The sequence below is a fragment of the Mesocricetus auratus genome, unplaced genomic scaffold (genome assembly GCF_017639785.1).
Source record: "Mesocricetus auratus isolate SY011 unplaced genomic scaffold, BCM_Maur_2.0 Super-Scaffold_100026, whole genome shotgun sequence".
NCBI lineage: Eukaryota > Metazoa > Chordata > Mammalia > Rodentia > Cricetidae > Mesocricetus > Mesocricetus auratus.
The window spans coordinates 25356479-25376042 of record NW_024429207.1 but is presented as its reverse complement, the minus strand read 5'-3'; the positions used below and the strand labels follow the sequence as shown (position 1 = coordinate 25376042).

Below are 19564 nucleotides of genomic sequence, written 5' to 3'. Positions count from 1 at the left end.
GTTATTTTAGATGAATTTCAAACATAAAACTAGAGATTTGGAGATCTACAGGTGACACACACTGATAGAAGATGTAAGAAAAAAGTTAGTGTTAGTGACACTGTGATGTAGTTTCTGTATTTGAAGTTCCCTCCCACATTTACGTGGAGAAAATGCTTCCCAGTAATCCATTAGCTGAAAGCCCCTGACGGACTGCTGCTGGGCTACAAACCCGGGCTGAGCCACTCTATGGATTTCCAGCAGGAGCAGTCAGTCAGCGGCAGAGACGGAAATCGAGGAAGCTCATTTCCACCTATAGTGCAGCTTCTTCCCACTCAAGAGTTAACCGAGTCTTTGATTTGCTGCCACATAGCAGGCGTGCTTTCGTAGATGCTGGCATAGACCTGGAGACGGCAGCCAGGACCATGGTTCCTCCTACAGCAGTTTCCCAGTCCAGTTCAGGCAGCACAACTGTTGTTACTATATAGGATGGGTTTGGGATATGCTTCTAGAAGATGAGGCAACAACTCTGTGAGCTATCTTTTTTTTTTTTAATTTTATTTTCCAGTTTAAATTTAGATAAGAAACAAGGTTGCTTCACAAGTCAGTTCCAGGTCCCTCTCCCATTCCCTCCCTTCCTCCCGTGCCCTCCCCCCCCCCTGTGAGCTATCTTTGTTGAATAAATCCACTGTGTAAATTATCTTGAGTAGATTTTGTTGCTTATAGTAAAAATGGACCAAGTTCCATTTTAACAAGCTCACATTCCCTCACCACAATCACAAGTTTTAGAGCAATATTTTCTTGCTCAGTTTTTTTTTTTTTTTGGTTGTTGTTGTTTTAAAGATCACACTCTGAACTGAAACTCTCTATGTAGTCCAGGCTAGCCTCAAACTTGCAGCCTCCCAAGCACTAGGTTCCTTGTTTTTTCTAAGCTGTGACACGATGTCCCTCGTACAGAGTTAAAAACCAAACAACTGCGGTACTGTTTATAGATACATGTGATTTTATTATAAAACTTTTCTTTTGGCATTAGTTGGTTACGGTGATAGCAAGATACCGTGAGTGTGGCAGAGCAGCTCTCTTCAACAGTTGCAGTCCTGTTTAATGCACCAAGATTGAAGTCACTGCAAATCAATAGCACAGTGACCTTCAGTCACTACCAGCACAAAGCCTTGCACGTACACCTTTCCAGAGGAGTAGACTCTACGGGACGGGATTAAATGTTGGTAAGACTACAAAAGCAGCGGTTCCGTTATGGCAAGTTCTTCACCCTCCCTCCAATGACCTCGCTTTAGAAGAATCATTTCTTAGAGCTAGTCTGAACAGCATCAGCACACAGGAGTATCATACTTAGTTCTTGTTAAAAACAGCACCTGGGCAACAACTTTAGCGCACAGGCAAGGCATGGTCGCTCAATTTCACACTCCTGCGTTAGAGGCCCGTAGGGAGAAGGCGGCGTCCACTTGTCCAGACGCTCTCTCTGCTATACACTCGTTGGTATGTCACTTTCTCTGCTGTGTTTACTCTGAAGGGATCTTCCAATATATCTCCAATATTCCTTTCTTATAGTGTCCTTTTCTTTAGCTAGGATCTCACATAACTGAAAAGGAAAAATAAAAATGTATTTGAGTAAATGTTGAGTTCAACTTCAAGGGCACAAGGCAATGTAGCATAGGTCACACGCAAATGAGATATCTTACAACAGTTACATTACCGACGCAGTACTGCCCTGAACCAGAAACAGTCTGAGACACTATGTGAAAAGCGGCATCAACAGCAGTGGCGATGGGCACTACTCACCTCTAATGCTTTATTAAGAATGTCCTCCTTGTTGTCACATTGGTTTTCTAGCATATCTTCATAGATATCCACAAGAAAGGCAATTAGGTAGGGGGAACTGTGACTTGGTTGTAAATCGAGCAGTTGATTTAATAGGTTAGGGTATTTGGAAAGACCACGATCCTGCAAAATCCTAAAACAAAACAAAACTCCATTCTTAAAGAGCACACACAAACAGAAGGAGAAAGAAAGTCCCGAGACAAAAGCAAGGGAAGATCTGTTAGGAACAAATGAGGCTGGGGAAAAAAAAAGAATTTTAAATTATGTGGGCCTTATCGACGGTGACTTAAAGTGGAGTGACATTAATTGAAAATAAGCTGTCCTGAGAATGTAGCTCAGTTGGCAGGGTGCTTGCCTAGCATACACAAAGCCCTGAGCTCAGTCCCAGGCACCACATAAAGAGGAATGGTGATGCAAGCCTACAGTCTCCACATTGGAAAGTGGGGTAGAGAATAAGAAGTTCAAGGTCACCTTCAGCTTCATGGCCTGAAAACAGTCTGGTAGAAATGAGATCACTTTAAAAAGCTTTAAACTGCTTGACACACAATTAAAAGAATTCTTTTATTTACTTATTTTTGTTTTATTGGTGTTTTGCCTGTATGTAGGTCCGTGTGAGGGTGTTGGGTCCTGGAGTTACAGACAATTGTGAGCTGCCATGTTGGTGCTGGGAATGGAATCCAGGTCCCCTGGAAGAGCAGTCAGTGCTCTTAACCATGGAGCCATCTCTCCAGCCCCAAGAGCCTTTCTTAAAGCTAGAAAGAAAGAAAGAGCAGGAGAGATGTCCCTGCTGCTTTTTGAGATGGTTCTTCAAACCTTCCACTATTTAGGGGATCATAGGTCCTGGTGTACCTCCAAGTGTGACGGGGCATGTCAAGGGCCAGGCCTAGGAAACCTTTTTATTTTAAGAGTAAGACTTGTCACTGGACGTTGGCAGTAGAAAGGCTGGCCACCCATCTGAGTAACTTGTCAAGTTTACTCTGCCCTGCTGCACTGAGCCCACAGGAGTACACAGAGTACAAACTCTGGAGCCTTCAGCACTTAGAAGGCAAATCACTAGAGGAGCTGTAAATACAATTAAAATGCACCGGCATTTCCTGTGTACTCTTCTAAAAACCACTGCTGTGTCCCTAGAGGTGAGAAGGGGGAAGACAGAGGGCACAAGTGTGCCTGCGGACTGCCATGGCCATGCTCTGCCTCTACTATTAGACATACCAACACAGGGAATCGCTGAGCATTCTTTTAGAACCTGGTTGTGGAGCACATTCCATGATGCTGCTAGCAACAGCCTAGTGGTTCTTTTATGGAAAAAAAAACAAACAAACAGTAAAAATAGCCTCTTACCCTTTCAAGTAGTTCCATGCACTCTCATTATGTGGTACTAATTTGATCATTTCCAGAGTATACCTGTACAGAAAAAAAAGTATTATTTAAAAAGAACAGATAAAGAAGTAGCTACAGTTTTAACACAGGGATGGAACCTAACATGTGTGTTCCCATTTTCCTCCTGTCAGGCATTCGTTTGCATCCTGCCAATGGATACTGGTACCACCGGAGCTCCAACTAGATAAGAGAACTCAAGTATGCATTTGTCAACCTGTCTCGACACTGCCCCTCCCATAAAAAAGGAATGCAGCTGGAGAGACAGCTCAGCCGTTGAGAGTGACTGCTCTTGTGGATCTCTGTGAGTTCGAGACCAAGCCTGGTCTACCCCAGCACCCACATGGCAGACAGATCACAACCACCTGTAACTCCAGTCCTAGGGATCCAAGACTGCCCTTTGTCTGTTCCAAGCACTGTATGTATGTGATACGCAGGCATACTTGCAGACAAAACATGAGTATACATAGAATAAAAGGGTTTTATTTTCTTAATTTTAATTCTGGGAGAGCTGGAGAGATGGCCTGGTAGTTCAGAGTGCTTCCAACACTTCCTAAGAACCCAAGTTTGGTCTCCAGCATCCATATTGGGCAGCTCACAAACATCTGTTAACCCAGTCCCAGGGGATCTAAAGTCTTTGGTCTCTGCAGACACCTGCATATGGTGGCATATACACACACAAATAAAAACCTAAGTCTTAAAAGATTTTACTTTGGATTGGATCCTCAGTACCACTAAGTACATTTTTGAAAAAAAAATATTGAAGATTTTCTTCCTGAAGTAAATATTAGCTAAGAAGGTGACTTGTCTTTTATTGGCACAGCCACCTGGGGAGGTGAATCAAAGGTCAAATTATACCTAAGAAATTTGACATCTTAGGAGCTAAAAGAAATGGCATGGAGCTGGGTGAGGTGGTGCACACTGTTAGTCCCAGCACTGGGGAGGCAGAGGCAGGCAGATCTCTGAGTTCAAGGCCAGCCTGGTCTACAAAGTGAGTTCCAAACAGCCTGGGCTACACAGTGAGACTTGTTATGGATTATAAAACTATGTAAAGAAGTGTTACATTTATTTATGCTGCATTTGTTTCACCTTGTCTGCCTAAAGCACTTGATTGGTCTAATAAAAAGTTGACTGGCCAATAGCTATGCAGAGAGGGACAGGCAGGGCTGGGAGGGAGGGGCAGAGAGAATAAATAGGAGGAGAAATCTAGGCTTCAGAGAACAGGAGAAGAGAACGAGGGAGAAAGACAGAGATACACACAGGGTAAGAAGCCAGGCAGCTGCCAGACAGGAACAACAAGCAGTGGAAGTAAGATATACAGAAGGAAAAAAAGGTAAGAAGCCTGGGGGCAAAATACAGATGAAAAGAAACAGGTTAAGTAATAAGAGCTAACAAGAAACAAGCATAAGATAAGGCCGAGCATTCAAAACTAATAGCAAGTCTCCGTGTCAAGATTGGGAGTTGATCGGTGGCCCCAAAGGAAAAGTCTAGTGCAGAGACTCTATTTCAAAAAAGGAAAAAAAAAGGAAAAAGAGAAAGAAAAAGAAACGCAATAGAAATTTCAGATAAAAAATGGTCACAAGTATGTCTAAGGCATGATTAATAGTAAATTACAACACAATGCAACTATTCAAAAATCTCAGCAAGACTGGCCCCAAGTAATTCAGGTAAAGTATAATTAGCCTACAACAGTAGACTATGCTTGCACAGAAATATGGCTGTTATATAGAAACAAAAAAGAAACCAGGGTGGTGGCATGGGCCTATAATTCTAGCACTCAGAGGTGGAGGCAGAGTCCTAGAAGTTCAAAAATCATATCAGCCCATGTATTGAGTTCTAAGCCAGTCTGTGATAGATGAATCTTTGTCTCATGAACTAAAAACAAACACAAACAAACACCTGCATACATATAAAAAAACAATACCTATAGAAAAATATTGTGCATAAATGTTTGCAAATAGATTTACAGAGCTTGAAGGGATATATATATAATTGTAGCTCATTCTTTTTACAATTTTAATTATTTTTTGAGTAAGGGTTTCAGTTAGCCCAGGTTGGCCTGGAACTAGTTAGACAGAAAAGGCTGACCTTCAACTTCTGCCTGCATCCCCTAAGTCCGCAGTATACAGATGCGTACCACCCCACCACACTTGGTTTTGTGCAGTGCTAGAGATCAAATCCTTCGCTCTGTGATGCTAGGCAGGCAAGGGCTTTACCAACTAACCTATATCCCCTTTAAACTTACCTAACTCTCAGTATAATTTTCTCCAATAAATATGCTATACCACTTTTATAATAAAAGGGGGAAAAGAGTAAACAAACTATAATCAGATCTACTCATCTACCTATATTCTTCAGTTATAATTCTAATTAACACATTATAAATTCTTGATAAATACATCTATTACTAACACTTTAAAAACAATTTTTTTGCATCTTTACGGAATTTGTCTCAATTAGGAAAACTCGATTCTTGCTTATTTCTCTGTCACAGCAGAAGGGCGAGGAGACAGGAGTGTACTTTCCATATGCTTTATATTCAGTATTTTAGTTCTTTTAAAAACTAACCTAATGAACAGACAGGCATTTTCTCTTCATAAGTCCACTATTTATTTGGGTTAAGAACAGACTCGAGTGTGGCACTGCTTGCCTGGAATCCCAGCACTCAGGAAACTGAGAGTTCAAGACTTGGCTACAAAGCAAGACCCCACTTTAACTAAAAAGGGGCTGGGGAGCTGGCTCAGAGGTTAGGAGCACCTGCTACTCTTGCAGAGGACCAGCGCACACAGAGTGGCTCACAACCTTCTGTACTCCAGTTCCAGGGGATCTGATCCCTTTTCTGACCTCCATGGGCACCGGACACACACACCACACAGAGACATATATCCAGGCAAAATACTCATACACATACAACTAAATAAGTAAATATAAAAAAAAACAAATTTAAAGCCAAAACCAAAACAAAAGCCACCTACGCATGCTGAAAGTGTGAAACAGACATGAAACAAAATGAACAAATAAGGTTATAAGGAGAGGGACTATTAATGTTTATCGACATAAAACTCTTTCCAATTTAAAATCTTCTACTTCTTACAGCTTTATATACAGCATCTCTCAGTATGTGCTTCCATGCAAGTGTGATTTTGTCACAAAAGATTCATTTGGAAATGTCTGGAGTCATCCTTGCTTATAACTAGGAGTGTCACTCAACACCTATAGTCAGCCAATGGGCAGTGCTACTTCACACTTGTCCAGCCAAAAGCCTTACACGATATTAACATGGCATTTGGAAACGACTATCTAAAATCCACAGAATTTAGTGAAAACAGATCCAGAACAAAACTTTCTAGCACTAAGAAAATGGTTTTCTTCATAATCTCTAGAAATAACAAGTCAAGAAATTAAGGGACTGCAACACAGAAATGTATTACACGCAAGTTCATGTATAATGTGCAATATCTGGACCTGGGAAAGTCTTGACTTTGCAGTACCGGAGTGGCTGAGACATGACAGGCATGTGCTCTTTTGTTTGTTTTGTTTTTCGAGACAGGGTTTCTCTGTATTGTTTTGGAGGCTGTCCTGGAACTTGCTCTGTAGACCAGGCTGGCCTCGAACTCACAGAGATCCGCCTGCCTCTGCCTCCCGAGTGCTGGGACTAAAGGGTGCGCCACCACCGCCCGGCTGGCCTGCGCATTTTTAATAATGAAGATCTGAGTAAAGCACGATACTAACTGGACTTCTCTCTCCAGCACGGCACGATCACTGTAGCCAGTGGTATTAGAAATGACGAAGTGTCTTTGGTTCCAGACAGAGTTATTTCTTACATCCTCTTTGAGAAGCTGGTCTACGTACTGTAGCTCATTATCCCATAGTCGAAATTCCTAAGTTAAAAAAAAAGTCCAATTAGAAATGTTATACTATTTATAACATCAAAAACAAACAAACAAGCAAAATGTCAGCAAAGCTAAGAAAGCAGGACTGAAGACGGGGGTTATCATATCTGAAGAGCAGTCTATGCTCCCCCCATTCAGGGAGTGGAGGCAGAAGGATCAGAAATCCCAGCTCATTCTCAGCTATGTAAATGCAAGAGCAGCCAGTGCTCTTAACCCCTGAGCCTTCTCTTCAGCTTGGTCTCACAAGATTCTAAGGATGTGACTGTCTCACTTTCAACCTGGGCTATATAAGACACTGCCTCAAAAACAAAACAAAAAAACTGAGCATAGATCCCACAAAGACACAAACTAAACAATCAGAGGTCATCAAAGAAAATTTAGATGGGAAAACAAACAAAAAGCAACAATAACCACTCTTACTAGTAAAAGACTAACTTTATGAGCACGTAAATTAATGTATATATATATATATATATAAAATAAAGAGCAGTATTACAAAATGTGTATGTAGGCAGGAGTGGGAGCACATACTAGTTATCCCAGCATTCAAGAGACCGAGGCAGGAGGATCAGGAGTTCAGGGAAACCTTGGGCTACAATTGAAACCTTGTCTCAAAAACAAAACAAAATATGAGAGAGTAAAGTTTTAAAAGCAAATACATGATAAAATTACATTAAAATACACGTAGAGAAATACACACAATTGTATTGTATTAAAGTTTTACTTTATGGTTTAGGCATTTCAAAACAGGTAATGCATTTTTATCTCTTACTCTACACTAGCAAGAGTAAGAATTTCAGTAAGCTGGCTTCTGATTTTAAAAGTCCCATTGAAAATAAGAAACTAGGAGAGCATTTTGGTGAAAAACTCTGTGCTGATGAATAGAGGTGAGTGCTGTTCATGTGGGCCATAACAGTAGGCACTCCCAAATACTGCCGACTATGCCCAAGCCGCACTGCTTGAGAAACACTGCTACATCATTTATTTGTGATTATTTTTCCTTCATTTTTAATCTTACGTGTATGGATGTTTTGCCTGCATGCGTGTCTGTGTACCCCATGCATGGATGCCAGAAGACGGCATCAGATCCCCTGGGACTGGAGTTACAGACAGTTGTGAGCTGCTGTGTGGGAGCTGGGAACCAAATTTAGTCTTTGCAAGAGCAGCCAGTGCTCTTAACCCCTGAGCCTTCTCTTCAGCTTGTTCTCTCACAAGATTCCAAGGATGTGACTGTCTCACTTTCAAACTGAAGATAACAATCTTCTTTCTTTTTCCCATTTTTTGTTTGAGACAGGGTCTTATGCAGCCCAGGCTGGCCTTGAGCTCCTGATCCTCCTGCTCCTGTTTCCCATGTGCTGTGCCGGGCATGTGTCACCACACCCGAGAGGACACAGCATCTCTTCCCATTTTATTCTGCATGAAAACAACATTTTCTTCAGCTTTCAGAATTCACTTGTCTCCTATTATAGTTGAAAATAATCTTGCCTCCTAAAAATTGGGTTGGAAACATAAAACCATACATTTTGAATGTAGAAATAGAAAAAACATAAAACCATACATATGGAATGCTAAAATAGAAGAAACTTTAGTTATAGGAACTTAAAAGCTACAATATAAACTAAATGTCTCTTGGACTCCTGTCATTTGGGACCTCTGACAATTCAGTAAAATCATACTACACGAGGTAGTTTTCAGTGATACTGGTAATACTGTATGTATTAAGTTGTTGTGGTAGGTAGGCAGACATGGGTGTCTGTTTGTGTGTGACACAGTTTTATGTAACCACAATTTTCTCTTCACTCTGTCTGGCTTACAATTTGCTATGCAGACCAGGGTAGCCTCAAACAAAGAGATCCGCCTGCCTCTTCCTCCCTGAGTGCTGGGATTACAAGTATGAAATTACTATACCCACCTTACAAAACCAGATCACATCTTTCAATAAAGATGAAACTACTAGGACTCGGGGTGTAGCTCAGCTGGTAGACTGCGCAGCATGCACACAGCGCTGGGCTCAGTCCCTAGCAGCACATAAAACTGATGTAGTGGTCATTCCTGGAATCCCAGACTTGAAGCAAAGGCAGGAAGGCCGAAAGTCAAGATCACCTTGAGCTACACAGCAAGTTCAAGGCCAGCTTGATCAACATGACACTCTGTTTACCTACAAATGACTTTTAAAAGATGCAAATACTGAATAGTTGTATCCCCCCAAGTAAATATGAAGAAATTTAAAATAAATTTTTAAAAACCGTGATGGCATGGAACACACATCTTTAATCTCAACACTCAGGAGACGGAGGCAGGTGGACCTCTGAGTTTGAGGCTAGCCTGGTCTAGTGAGTTCCAGACAGCCAGAGCTACATAATGAGACCAGTCTCACATCCATAGAGAGTATAAAGGTGACTGACATGAAGGATGGCAGGGTCCAAGCATCTTATCAGGTGTCTAATTATATGTGCATTTACCCACGTGTGTTCTGTTCCTTTGCACACTTAAACGCTAAGAAAGGTAATACCTGAATGACCCACTGTCGATGCTGCCAGGCATGGTAATTCTTTGCATCCTGATTAAGAATGTCGGCAATGAACTCAAGCTCTTGAGAGGGATCTTTAAGCCATTCCACTAATACTCTCCTATGGTGCCTGTCCAAAGAAAAAAGGGGAAAGCGTGGGTCAACTCAGAACTGACACATCGGCTACAGGTGCTGCACCAGGTGATGCAAGAGGGCATTAAAGACGTACACATTCTCAAAACTGCTCGCAAGACAAGCCCAGCACACTGGGAGTTGAGAGGGACAGACAGTGACAGACGTATACAAGGATGACTTCTCTCAAACCAGACTTGCAAGTACACTAATCTTTTCACAGCCTAGGACTTTCGTTCAGGAATTCTGAAGCATTGCATATAGATGAATGAGAGATGTAATACTAGTCCACCCAGTCTAAAGATTCTCTACTTAAAACTAGTCAGATATCACTATGTTCAAAATGTTACCATACAAGTGACTTTTCATTCTACTAGTTTTTAGCAGAATTTACTTACTTCTGACCTAGAAAATATATAACTAGGACAAGCTACACTTTGTCACAAGGCCAATTTCTGTGTTAGAAAAAGACTTGTATTTTATACTGGGTTCCATTTTCAGTCTTCCTTACTCTAAAAAGTTTAAACACACCTAAGATTCTAAAATGCACCATGAGGCTTAGTAGTTAGCTCAATGCTAGAGCATTTGCCTAGTATGTGTGACACTCTGGTACCATCCCCACATGACTAGGAAAAACCAGAATCACTGTGGTAACACATACCTGTCAATAGTCTAGAAAGGCCTCTGATTTACACGCTATGTACATATACATATGCATGTGTGTGAAATGTACTGAATACTGATCTTTAAAAAAATCCGCATGGCTTTTTTTTCACAACCCCCCCCACACACACACACAGCACGCAGTTAAGAGTGGCAATGGTGTCTGCTTCTCAGGTACAGTCTCTTTGATGAGTATTACCCAAACTCTAGTCCTTTCTTTCTGTTGTCAGTGCCCTGCTCCCTGGTGAAAGTTAGGTCACTGTGAATGTGCCCTTGCAGGGGATGTCTGGACACGAGTTCCCTTTTCCCTTTCTGCTTTGTTCTCTGCTCTCCCCACCATAAAAATTCCTACCTTACAAACCATGCTGCCTCATGGAATGAACTGCTACAAAAGCATCCTATGGAAATTCCTATCATCTTGTTGTTCACAATGCTCCTAAAATAAACTGGTTCTGTTATTCACTCTCAACTGTAGACTACTGTTAGTTTCTCTGTATCCTCAAGACTAATAAGCATCTCTAGTTAAATGAATACAGTATCAAATATAAAAAAGTTATTTTATACTGACTAGACAACGATTTTCAGATTTCTCCCACTCTAGCAGTGCTGGCTGCTCCTGAGGCCAACTTACAACGCTGCCAGGACAGGCTTGCAAGCTACACAGAAAACCCTATCTTGAAAATACAAAACAAAAACCCGAAAACACTTTATAATCCTACGAGGCAGGTAATAGTTTGAACGTAAAGTACAAACTTGATAAAGAAATCTCAGCTCCCAGTGTCAAATCTATTCAAAGTGACAACATTCTTCCTGTTTTCCTCTTACCAAACTTGATAGTTTTTGGGCTGTTCCTCAATTATTGCAGTGATGTAATTCATTTCCTCTTGCAGATCCTTTTGAAGCGACCTTAAGAGAACCCTCCGAAAATGCCTATAGCAAAACACAAGCATTCAGACTCTGTTACTCCAAACAAGCTGCCTAGCAAAAAGTATCGAATAAAGCTACAAGACAATAATACAATACATAGACAATAGTCTGGTACTTATTTTACACAGTCAATAATTTAGCAAGCTAAGAGCTTACAATTGTCCAAACTCATACATCTAGAACTGAAAGAATCAAGCATTTCATGTATAAACAGAGAAGCACACAACAAATGAAAAGTTTTGAGCTTTAACGAATGGGAAGAAAAGTAACTAAAATGTTATTTTCAGGTAATACTATGGTCCTGGCATTCCATACTTTTTTTTTTTTTTTTGGTTTTACGAGACAGGGTTTCTCTGTATTGTTTTGGAGGCTGTCCTGGAATTCACTCTGTAGACCAGGCTGGTCTCGAACTCACAGAGATCCGCCTGCCCCTGCCTCCCAAGTGCTGGGATTAAAGGCGTGCAACACCACTGCCCGGCCCGGCATTCTATAATTCTAAGGAATAGTTTGTATACATGCATTATATAATAATTAATTATATTACAAACATTTTCAAGATATTGCAGTTATAGGACTACCACAAAAATGCTACTTACAAATAAAGTAAGTCTTTCTACAGGGCATGCTGGCACATGCTTTTAATCCCAGCACCTGGAAAGCACAGGCAGGTAGAGTCCCAAGTTTCAGCCAGCCTGGTATACAGATAAAGTTCCAGGACAGCCAGGCTACACAGACAAACCCTGTTTTCAAGACCCCAAAACCAAAACCAACCAAACAAACAAACAAATAAAAAAGTGCTCTGAACCATCTTTCCAGCCCCATGTCAAACATTTTTATCCACACAATCTTTTCTAAGTGTTCTTCTACTCAAGGATATACTCTATAAAATAAGAAACTAATTCAAGAAAAACAGTTGGGTGTGGTGGTTAATCCTAATACTGGGGACAGGGTGCATGTGTGCACAGACAGGCAGATTGCTGTGTTTATGACCTGCTTGGTCTACATTATGACACCTTCAGATCTTTTAGTCTTTTGTTTTTCATTAAAAAGCAAAAAATAGTAAAAGACAAGATTTATACAGCCCGAATAGATACCAGAGTATAACATATTCAATAGTAAAGAAATATTTACATGTCACGGAGTCTAGGAGAAGAATTACTTATTGGCACATAGGAAACTAAACCAAATAAAAACAGAAATCTCAGTTGGATATGCACCTCAATAGGTAGGATGTTTGTCTGGCATGCATGGAACTGGGCATGGGGGCACATAGCTGGAATCTCAGCACCCAAGAGGTGGATACAGTAGCATCAAAGTCATCCTCAGTGACCTGCTGAGTTCAAGGTCAACCTGGGCTATTATAGACCTTGTCTTGAACAACAAGAACAGGGCTGGTGTCACCAAGCCTGAAGACCTGAGTTCAATCCCCAAAACCACACGGCAGGAAGAAGTGACTCCCAAAGGGTGCTGTGATGTGTGTGTGCGTTGTACATACATGGACACAAATAAATACAAGTTAAACACGTTAAAACAAAACACCACTTCAGCAACCCACTGAAGGACTATACTACAAAACATGGATAGCATGAAGCATAACTCATCTGTTATAGAAAGAAGTGCAGTGAACTCTGCAGCTTTCACAGAAAGAATTATGTTGACAATGCAAAAAGAACCAAACAGTAACACAGTGTTTTCTGGTACAGAGAAGTTAATTGAAGAAAATGGAACTCTGGTGGCACAAAAGAATGGGTCAGAGATTGTTATTTTTCATTCAACAGACTTTAAGACAAATATGTGAATTGTTTTGATGGAAATTAAAATTCAGTTAAAAAAAGGCGTCACTTGGACTCAAATACGAGCCCTGCTAGCAGTGGCTATTAATGGATTCTATTACTTACCACACTGTATAGTTGGCTGCATTTAACTCAATAGCATCCTGGGTGAGCTTAAAGGCTCGTTCGCTTCTCTCATCACGCTGCAGAACAGCTCGGAAGTAATCATAAACATCTCTAACTGGAGGCAGAACACACACATACATAAGGGCCACTTCTGTTTAACACTGGCACCACAGCTCAAAACCCCGTTACACCCACATGTATTTATTAGTTGCAGGAACTAAAATAGTTGGGTGGTTGGGCCATTTTATTATTATTATATTAATTTTTTTGAGATAGTATCTCATATATACCACACTGGATTCAAACTTGTTATATAACTGTGGCTCACTTTGAACTCCTAATCTTCCTGCTTCCCAACAGCTAGGGTTACAGTCATGTGCCATGTCAGCAGAGGCAAATGACCCTGAGTGCCACTCAGACAATACTCAATGTCACAGACCCAATGCATGAGCTATACAAGTCTAATCATGCTCACCACATGTATTATAGGTTAATGCCAAACTAAATCTCCCGAAGTACCTTATGTAAAATTCATGTTATAACAGATCTAATTTTCTTAATGGTTACATAGCTCTTACATTTTATTTTTAATCTACTTCTGAGATATACAGGTGGTTTCCTTGATCTTGCTTTAAAAATGGCTGCATATTTTAACAACTGATATTCCTGGTGCTGACTATGAGCCAAACACTGTACTAGCGTGTATGCAAAAACTTCACTCACTCTCTAAAATAGTTGCTTTCACTGTCCTCACTTACATTTTCCATGGGTGCTGACTACAAAGAGGTTAAGTATGTACTCTTGAATAGAAGTCCAGTAAGAACATGCCAGAATTTCAGCCAGGTGGTCAGACTCCAAAGCCCATGCGCTTTAACCCTTGGCACACAGCTTTTTAAAAACAGAGTTATTTTTATTTTTATTTAGTGCGATTGTGTGTACTCAGGTACCCATGGAGGCCAGAAGAGGGTGCCAGAGCCCCTAGAGCTGGAGTGAGGTGGTTATGAGCTGCCTCATGTGGTCCTTCCTTCGTCTACACTCCGTCTCTGTGGCACCTCCCTTATACCATGTGACAGCACGTATTAGACATGGCTCAGCAGGTAAGGGCACTTGCTGCTCCCACAGAGGACCTGGGCTTGGTTCCCAGCATCCACATAGCAGCTCACAACCCTCTATAACTCCAGTTCCAGAGTTTCTATGCCATCTTCTGGCCTCCTTGGACAATGCATGCCTGTGGTACACAAGCACACATACAAATAAAAACAGTCATCTATATAAAAGTAAATCTTAAAAAAAAATCTTTAGCATCCAGTTATAAGGCCTGAGTACTTTCTAATTTTTACAGCTGCGTTGCACTGTTCTCCAAAAATGCTAGCCATTTGAAAACTATGTGCCATTATCAGGCAGTGGTGCACATGTCTTTAATCCCAGCACTTGGGAGGCAGAGGCAGGAGGATCTCTGTGAGTTTGAGACCAGCCTGGTCTACAGAGTGAGTTCCAGGACAGCCTCCAAAGCTATGGAGAAACCCTGTCTCAAAAACTAAAAACCAACCAACCAACAAAAAAACCTATGTGCCATTATCATGGATGGAGCTTAAGGCAATTTCAACTTTAGACATCACTTTATTTATAGGTCTAAGTAAGTTCTTATTTCATTTATATCTTTTATCCTTAATAATAATACATTTATTTAATAATGGTCAATTGACTTTCATTTTCTGTGGCTTTTCAGTTTTTTTTTTTGTTTTTTTGAAGCCAGTAAACAGGCTGGCCTTGAACTCACAGAGATCCGCCTGCCTCTGCCTTCCAAGCACTGGGATTAAAGGCGCGCACCACCAACACCCATCTTTAGTTCATTTTTTTTAACGTTTTCTCCTTATTCTTGTCTAATAGTTCCAAATTTTGATTATCAGTCCTGCTTTTTATCTTTTCTCACAATGTTGTTTGCTTTTCAATTTATAGTTCTGCAACTGTGTAAGTTTTAAACTTTGGTATATTTATCTTTCAATTTTGATAGGTTTAATTTATTGTGTTGGTTGCTTTTTTGTCAACTTGACACAGCTAGGGATATCTAGGAAGCAGGAAACTTCAACTGAGGAAATACCTCCACCCAGTTCTTAGGATGCAGAGGCAGGTGGATCTGTGTGAGTTCAAGGCCAGATCTTCACAGCTGAGTTCTAGGCCAGCCAGGGCTAAAGTGAGACTCTGTCTCCTCCTGCCCCCAAGAAACGTTACAAATCTGAAAAAGTTGTGGTTTACATGTTTTTTAATACTAGTGAGGTAAACATTTCTGTGTAAATATTTCTATTTCTTCTAAAAATAAAATATATGGAGATATTTCAGAAAACATTCTCATATAGTTGTACTCTGAAATTTTCCTTAAGAGTATTTTTATATCTAATCTCACTAATGCCTTCATTACAATAAACTAAGTATTATTTTCTTTGCTTATCCTGTTTACAGATGGCTGACAATGTCTCTTGACCAGAGGCAATCTGCTTGTTGTTTTGCTAGGGATCAAATCCAGGGGTCTTGCACATACCAGAGCTACATTGTTACCCAAAGAGTACTCTCTTAGACTTGTGTATAGCTTCTTTTTATTTCAGACCACTAATTCATCTTTAATTCATTTTCATGCTCATTAAGATAGAAGATAGTGATATGATTATGTTTTTGACTAACTGCAGAGCCAACAGAATGAAGCCATTGATAAAAGCATGGAACATGGCTTCCCATCACATAGCAAGGCCTGCCTCATAGACACTGTGACTCGCCTTCAGTGCTTACCCCTTTCCTCTATACCAGTATGACATGCTGTTTGGTGCTACATTTTCATACTTGACATATGGCAATCTCCATACCATTGTTTTTCCTTTTCAAACCTATCTTACCATAATTTAGTAATCCAAATGAACAAATAAATGTTTTTTGCAAAAAGGAATGACCTTAGAAAACAAAGAATAAACTGAGGGAAAAATATATATACATATGTGAACATAAAAACATGTAAAATTCCAAAAACAGCATTTCATTTCATCTATGGACTCTTTCCTAGAAGAACAATCAACATTTGTATGATCTCCTATTTACAAAAAAGTTCACTTTCATGGTAAGAAAGGGCTACTTTGTCAAAGAAAATATCAGTGCACACATTTCAACTGAGGCTAACAGTACAGAGCTAAAATACATTTTAAATGCTGGTACTTGAGCAACTAAAGCTTATCCTAAATAAAACAGTAACTCATTTGTTATACTATAAATGTAAATTAAGAGCAAACCATATAAGAGCTGTTATGTATTATAATGTAACGTTCATTACTTAGGATATCTACATTCCTTGAACAAAATATTAAGACAAATAACAAAGAAAATAACATTAACTCACCAAAAGTAACTCAGATTCTCATTAAAGAAAAATCTCCAACTTTTCTTGCTGTATGGTTGCTAAGTTTCACCTTGTTAGAAGTTAAACTTACAGAATTTCCTAGTAAACATGAACTTACACTTTTCACTGTAGATGATCTGCACCACTGGATTAGGGCCATCATTCTGTGGTACTGGGTCTATATCAGCCCATTCTGCCCTGTCCCTGAAAGCAGACACATTCCCCATCGTTACACTCAAACACTTTAGAAGAAGAGCACTTCTAGTGCTGTTGATTTAAATGGCGACGGTCACGCATTCACACGTAACTTAGAGATTTTCATGTAATTATTGGATTCTTTCAGGCCAACCTCTGCCACTTTGTTTCACATATCAAACTTTTAAAAGTAAAACGGGAGCCGGGCATTGGTGGCACACACCTTTAATCCCAGCACTCTAGAGGCACAGGCAAGCGGATCTCTGTGAGTTTGAGGCCAGCCTGGTATACAAGAGCTAGTTCCAGGACACACTCCAAAGCCACAGAGAAACCCTGTCTCAAAACAAACAAACAAAAGTAAAATGAAATCATCTTTGAATTAAGAAAAATAAGGGTCAGGAGAAATGGCTCAGCAGTTAAAAGCACTGGTTGTTTTGCAGAGTGGGCCAGAGTTCAGTTTGAAGCACCCACATGAAGACTTGAAATTGTAACTCTAGTTCCAGGAAATATATGCCCTTTTTTGACCTCCAAGGGCTCTTGAAGGCACATGAGCACAGGCATATGCCCAGGAACACAGACATACACAAAAAGTACATATTTTTTAAAAAGTTAATAAATCAACAATTTCAAATGTATGGTGTGGTAAAACGTGGTCTTCCAGAAAGCATGCAAGTTTTAACTCAAAAACCAGTCTCACTCATTCATTTAGTAATGATCAGGAGTTAGTATTTTTAAAAACCTGAATTTTACTAGCAAGTAACATTTTAAACTCAAAGGGCTGGGGATATATCTCAAGAGGTGAAACGCATGTACAAAGTCCTAGGGGTGATGTCCCAAGACTCCTCTCTCCCCCTCTCTCTCCATCTCTCTCCCTCTCTCTCTCCCTCCCTCCCTCTCTCTCTCTCTCTCATTTATTGTATACCAGAGGGTGACTCCAGTGGTCCTTGGCAGAGTGAGGGTCTGAGGTGTGGTGAGAGGCTTGCCTAACAGGCATGAGGTGTGAGAAGGCTATGGACTCTGACAACTGCCTAAACTGCAATACTAGCTTTATAACCTTCTGTGTGACATTAAAAACTAATCTCCCCGATGTCCGTTTCTTCGTATATAAAATGAAGGCACTATCACCGGTCAAGTTTAGAAGGCTATTTTGAGGATGAGTAACAGATAAACGAGTACTTAAAATATGTCTAGCATACTGTAAGCATTTAAACAACCCAGGGAGCAGCCTCAAAACAACAGTATGAAGGAAACGTCAGACACTTCGAATTTCCAGGAACTGCCCGGTGTGACCATCCTTTACCTCTATTCTCTTCTTTATACTAAACAGCTACTGACGGCAGAGATTTGTGGCATACAGTTAACCTTGAAGTTGCATTCCTTATGTAAGAATACAGGAGAAAGAATGATCTCCTATCTAAGACCTATAACCTGCAGAGGGCATGGAAAACACCGCCATCCGGTCCTTCGGAAACCAGACCCAGCTGTCTAAAGTCACAAATCACAGAAAAGTTCTGAAAGTTATGGAACCCCACAACCAAACTGCAGAAGCCTCTGCATAACGCCTTTCCCTACTCATTCATGAAAGCACGGCAAACGAGCCATCTAAAGGGTCTAGGTAGGACTGCAGGAGGCAGCAAGTTCTTTCTGACAAGGAGCGGGGAACGCGGGCAGGGAAAGAACGGAAGGGATGAGCACAGGCGGTGGCAAAGACGAGGCAGAGGCGAGAAAGTTCTCTCCGGTCGCTGCAGCCACGGCATGCGAGCGCTGGTAGCGCGTCTCCAGAGCCGGCGTGGTCCTTTCAACTCGAATCACCCCGCAGCCAGCATTCAAACGCGCTCCCTTCTGAGGCCGGGCGGCTACGGCCTCAGGACAGCGCTGCGGGATCGCGGAAGTGTCACCGCAGCCTGCCCGCACCCGGGGCGCTGAGCCCACCCGGAGGGCGCCCCCGTCCGCCCGGCTGCGGCGTCGCGCGCACCTCAGCCCCGGCCTCCGGCGCCGCGGCCCGCGGGAGGGCGTTACCTGTACAAGACATAGGTGGGCGAGTCCAGGCTCAGAAACCCGTCGTCCATAGGGGACGCCGCCGCCTCCCCGGCCTCCGCCGCCATCTCTTCTTCCTGCGGCTGCTGCGCTGGCGGCGGAGGAGGCGGGGGCGGCGGCGGCTGCTCTGCCTGTCCGGCCTCGCCTCCCGGCGCAGATTCCCCGACCCCCTCTGTGGCCGCCATCTCGCCTCCGTCCGCAGCCGAGGTGGTGGTGGAGGCCCCGCCCCCTCCGCGGCCCGCCCCGCTCCCGGCGTGGCCTACTTCCGGTTCCTAGGGACCTACCATAGAGGCGTGGTGTAGAGGGCCCGGCCTGGAGGCCAGTCCTGGCCAGTCTATCTACTGTACTCGCTGCCCCGGCTCTAGGGTCCCTTCCCACACTGTAGGTCTTCGTAGAGGCTTTCACATGCCTCTTAAGAATTAGCTGTTATTTCCTTCTTCCGGTAACTTTTCTTTATTGATTTGCTTTTGTTTCCTTTTCAACACTCGGGATGGAACCTAAGAGTTACACATGCTAGGCATGTGTTATTGGACGGATTGGGATGGGGAGTCTGACTGTCACATAGCTCAGATGGAAAGGTATCCTGGAGCTCAGGAGCCACAGAATACTGAGTGTCACACAGCTCAGACGGAAAGGTATCCTGGAGCTCGGGAGCCAAGGACTACCACAGGTTGCAGTAAGCTTAGCTACAACTCCGCCCTGCCAGGGGATGGTTTCCCCAGTAGAAGTGTTA

At 41.8% G+C, this 19564-nt stretch overlaps 1 protein-coding gene across 1 annotated transcript; it reads right to left on the bottom strand.

The window, feature by feature from the left end:
• Positions 1-959: 959 nt before the first annotated feature.
• Positions 960-19053, bottom strand: Fnta (farnesyltransferase, CAAX box, alpha). The gene is made up of 9 exons (XM_040731803.1): positions 18814-19053; positions 16718-16803; positions 13218-13332; positions 11218-11322; positions 9601-9727; positions 6928-7076; positions 3160-3222; positions 1780-1951; positions 960-1579 (listed from the first exon to the last, which is right to left on the bottom strand). The coding sequence occupies exons 1-9, from the start codon at positions 19014-19016 to the stop codon at positions 1463-1465; spliced, it is 1137 nt and encodes a 378-aa protein (XP_040587737.1). The 5' UTR covers positions 19017-19053; the 3' UTR covers positions 960-1462.
• Between the last annotated feature and the right edge of the window lie 511 nt (positions 19054-19564).

Coding starts and splice junctions, on each gene's coding strand:
- Fnta (XM_040731803.1), bottom strand. CDS start 19,016: ATGGCGGCCACAGAGGGGGTCGGGGAATCTGCGCCGGGAGGCGAGGCC. Junction 11,323..13,217: donor GCAGCCAACTATACAGTGTG/GTAAGTAATAGA, acceptor GTTTTGCTATAG/GCATTTTCGGAGGGTTCTCT. Junction 9,728..11,217: donor CCCAAAAACTATCAAGTTTG/GTAAGAGGAAAA, acceptor TTCTTTGGACAG/GCACCATAGGAGAGTATTAG.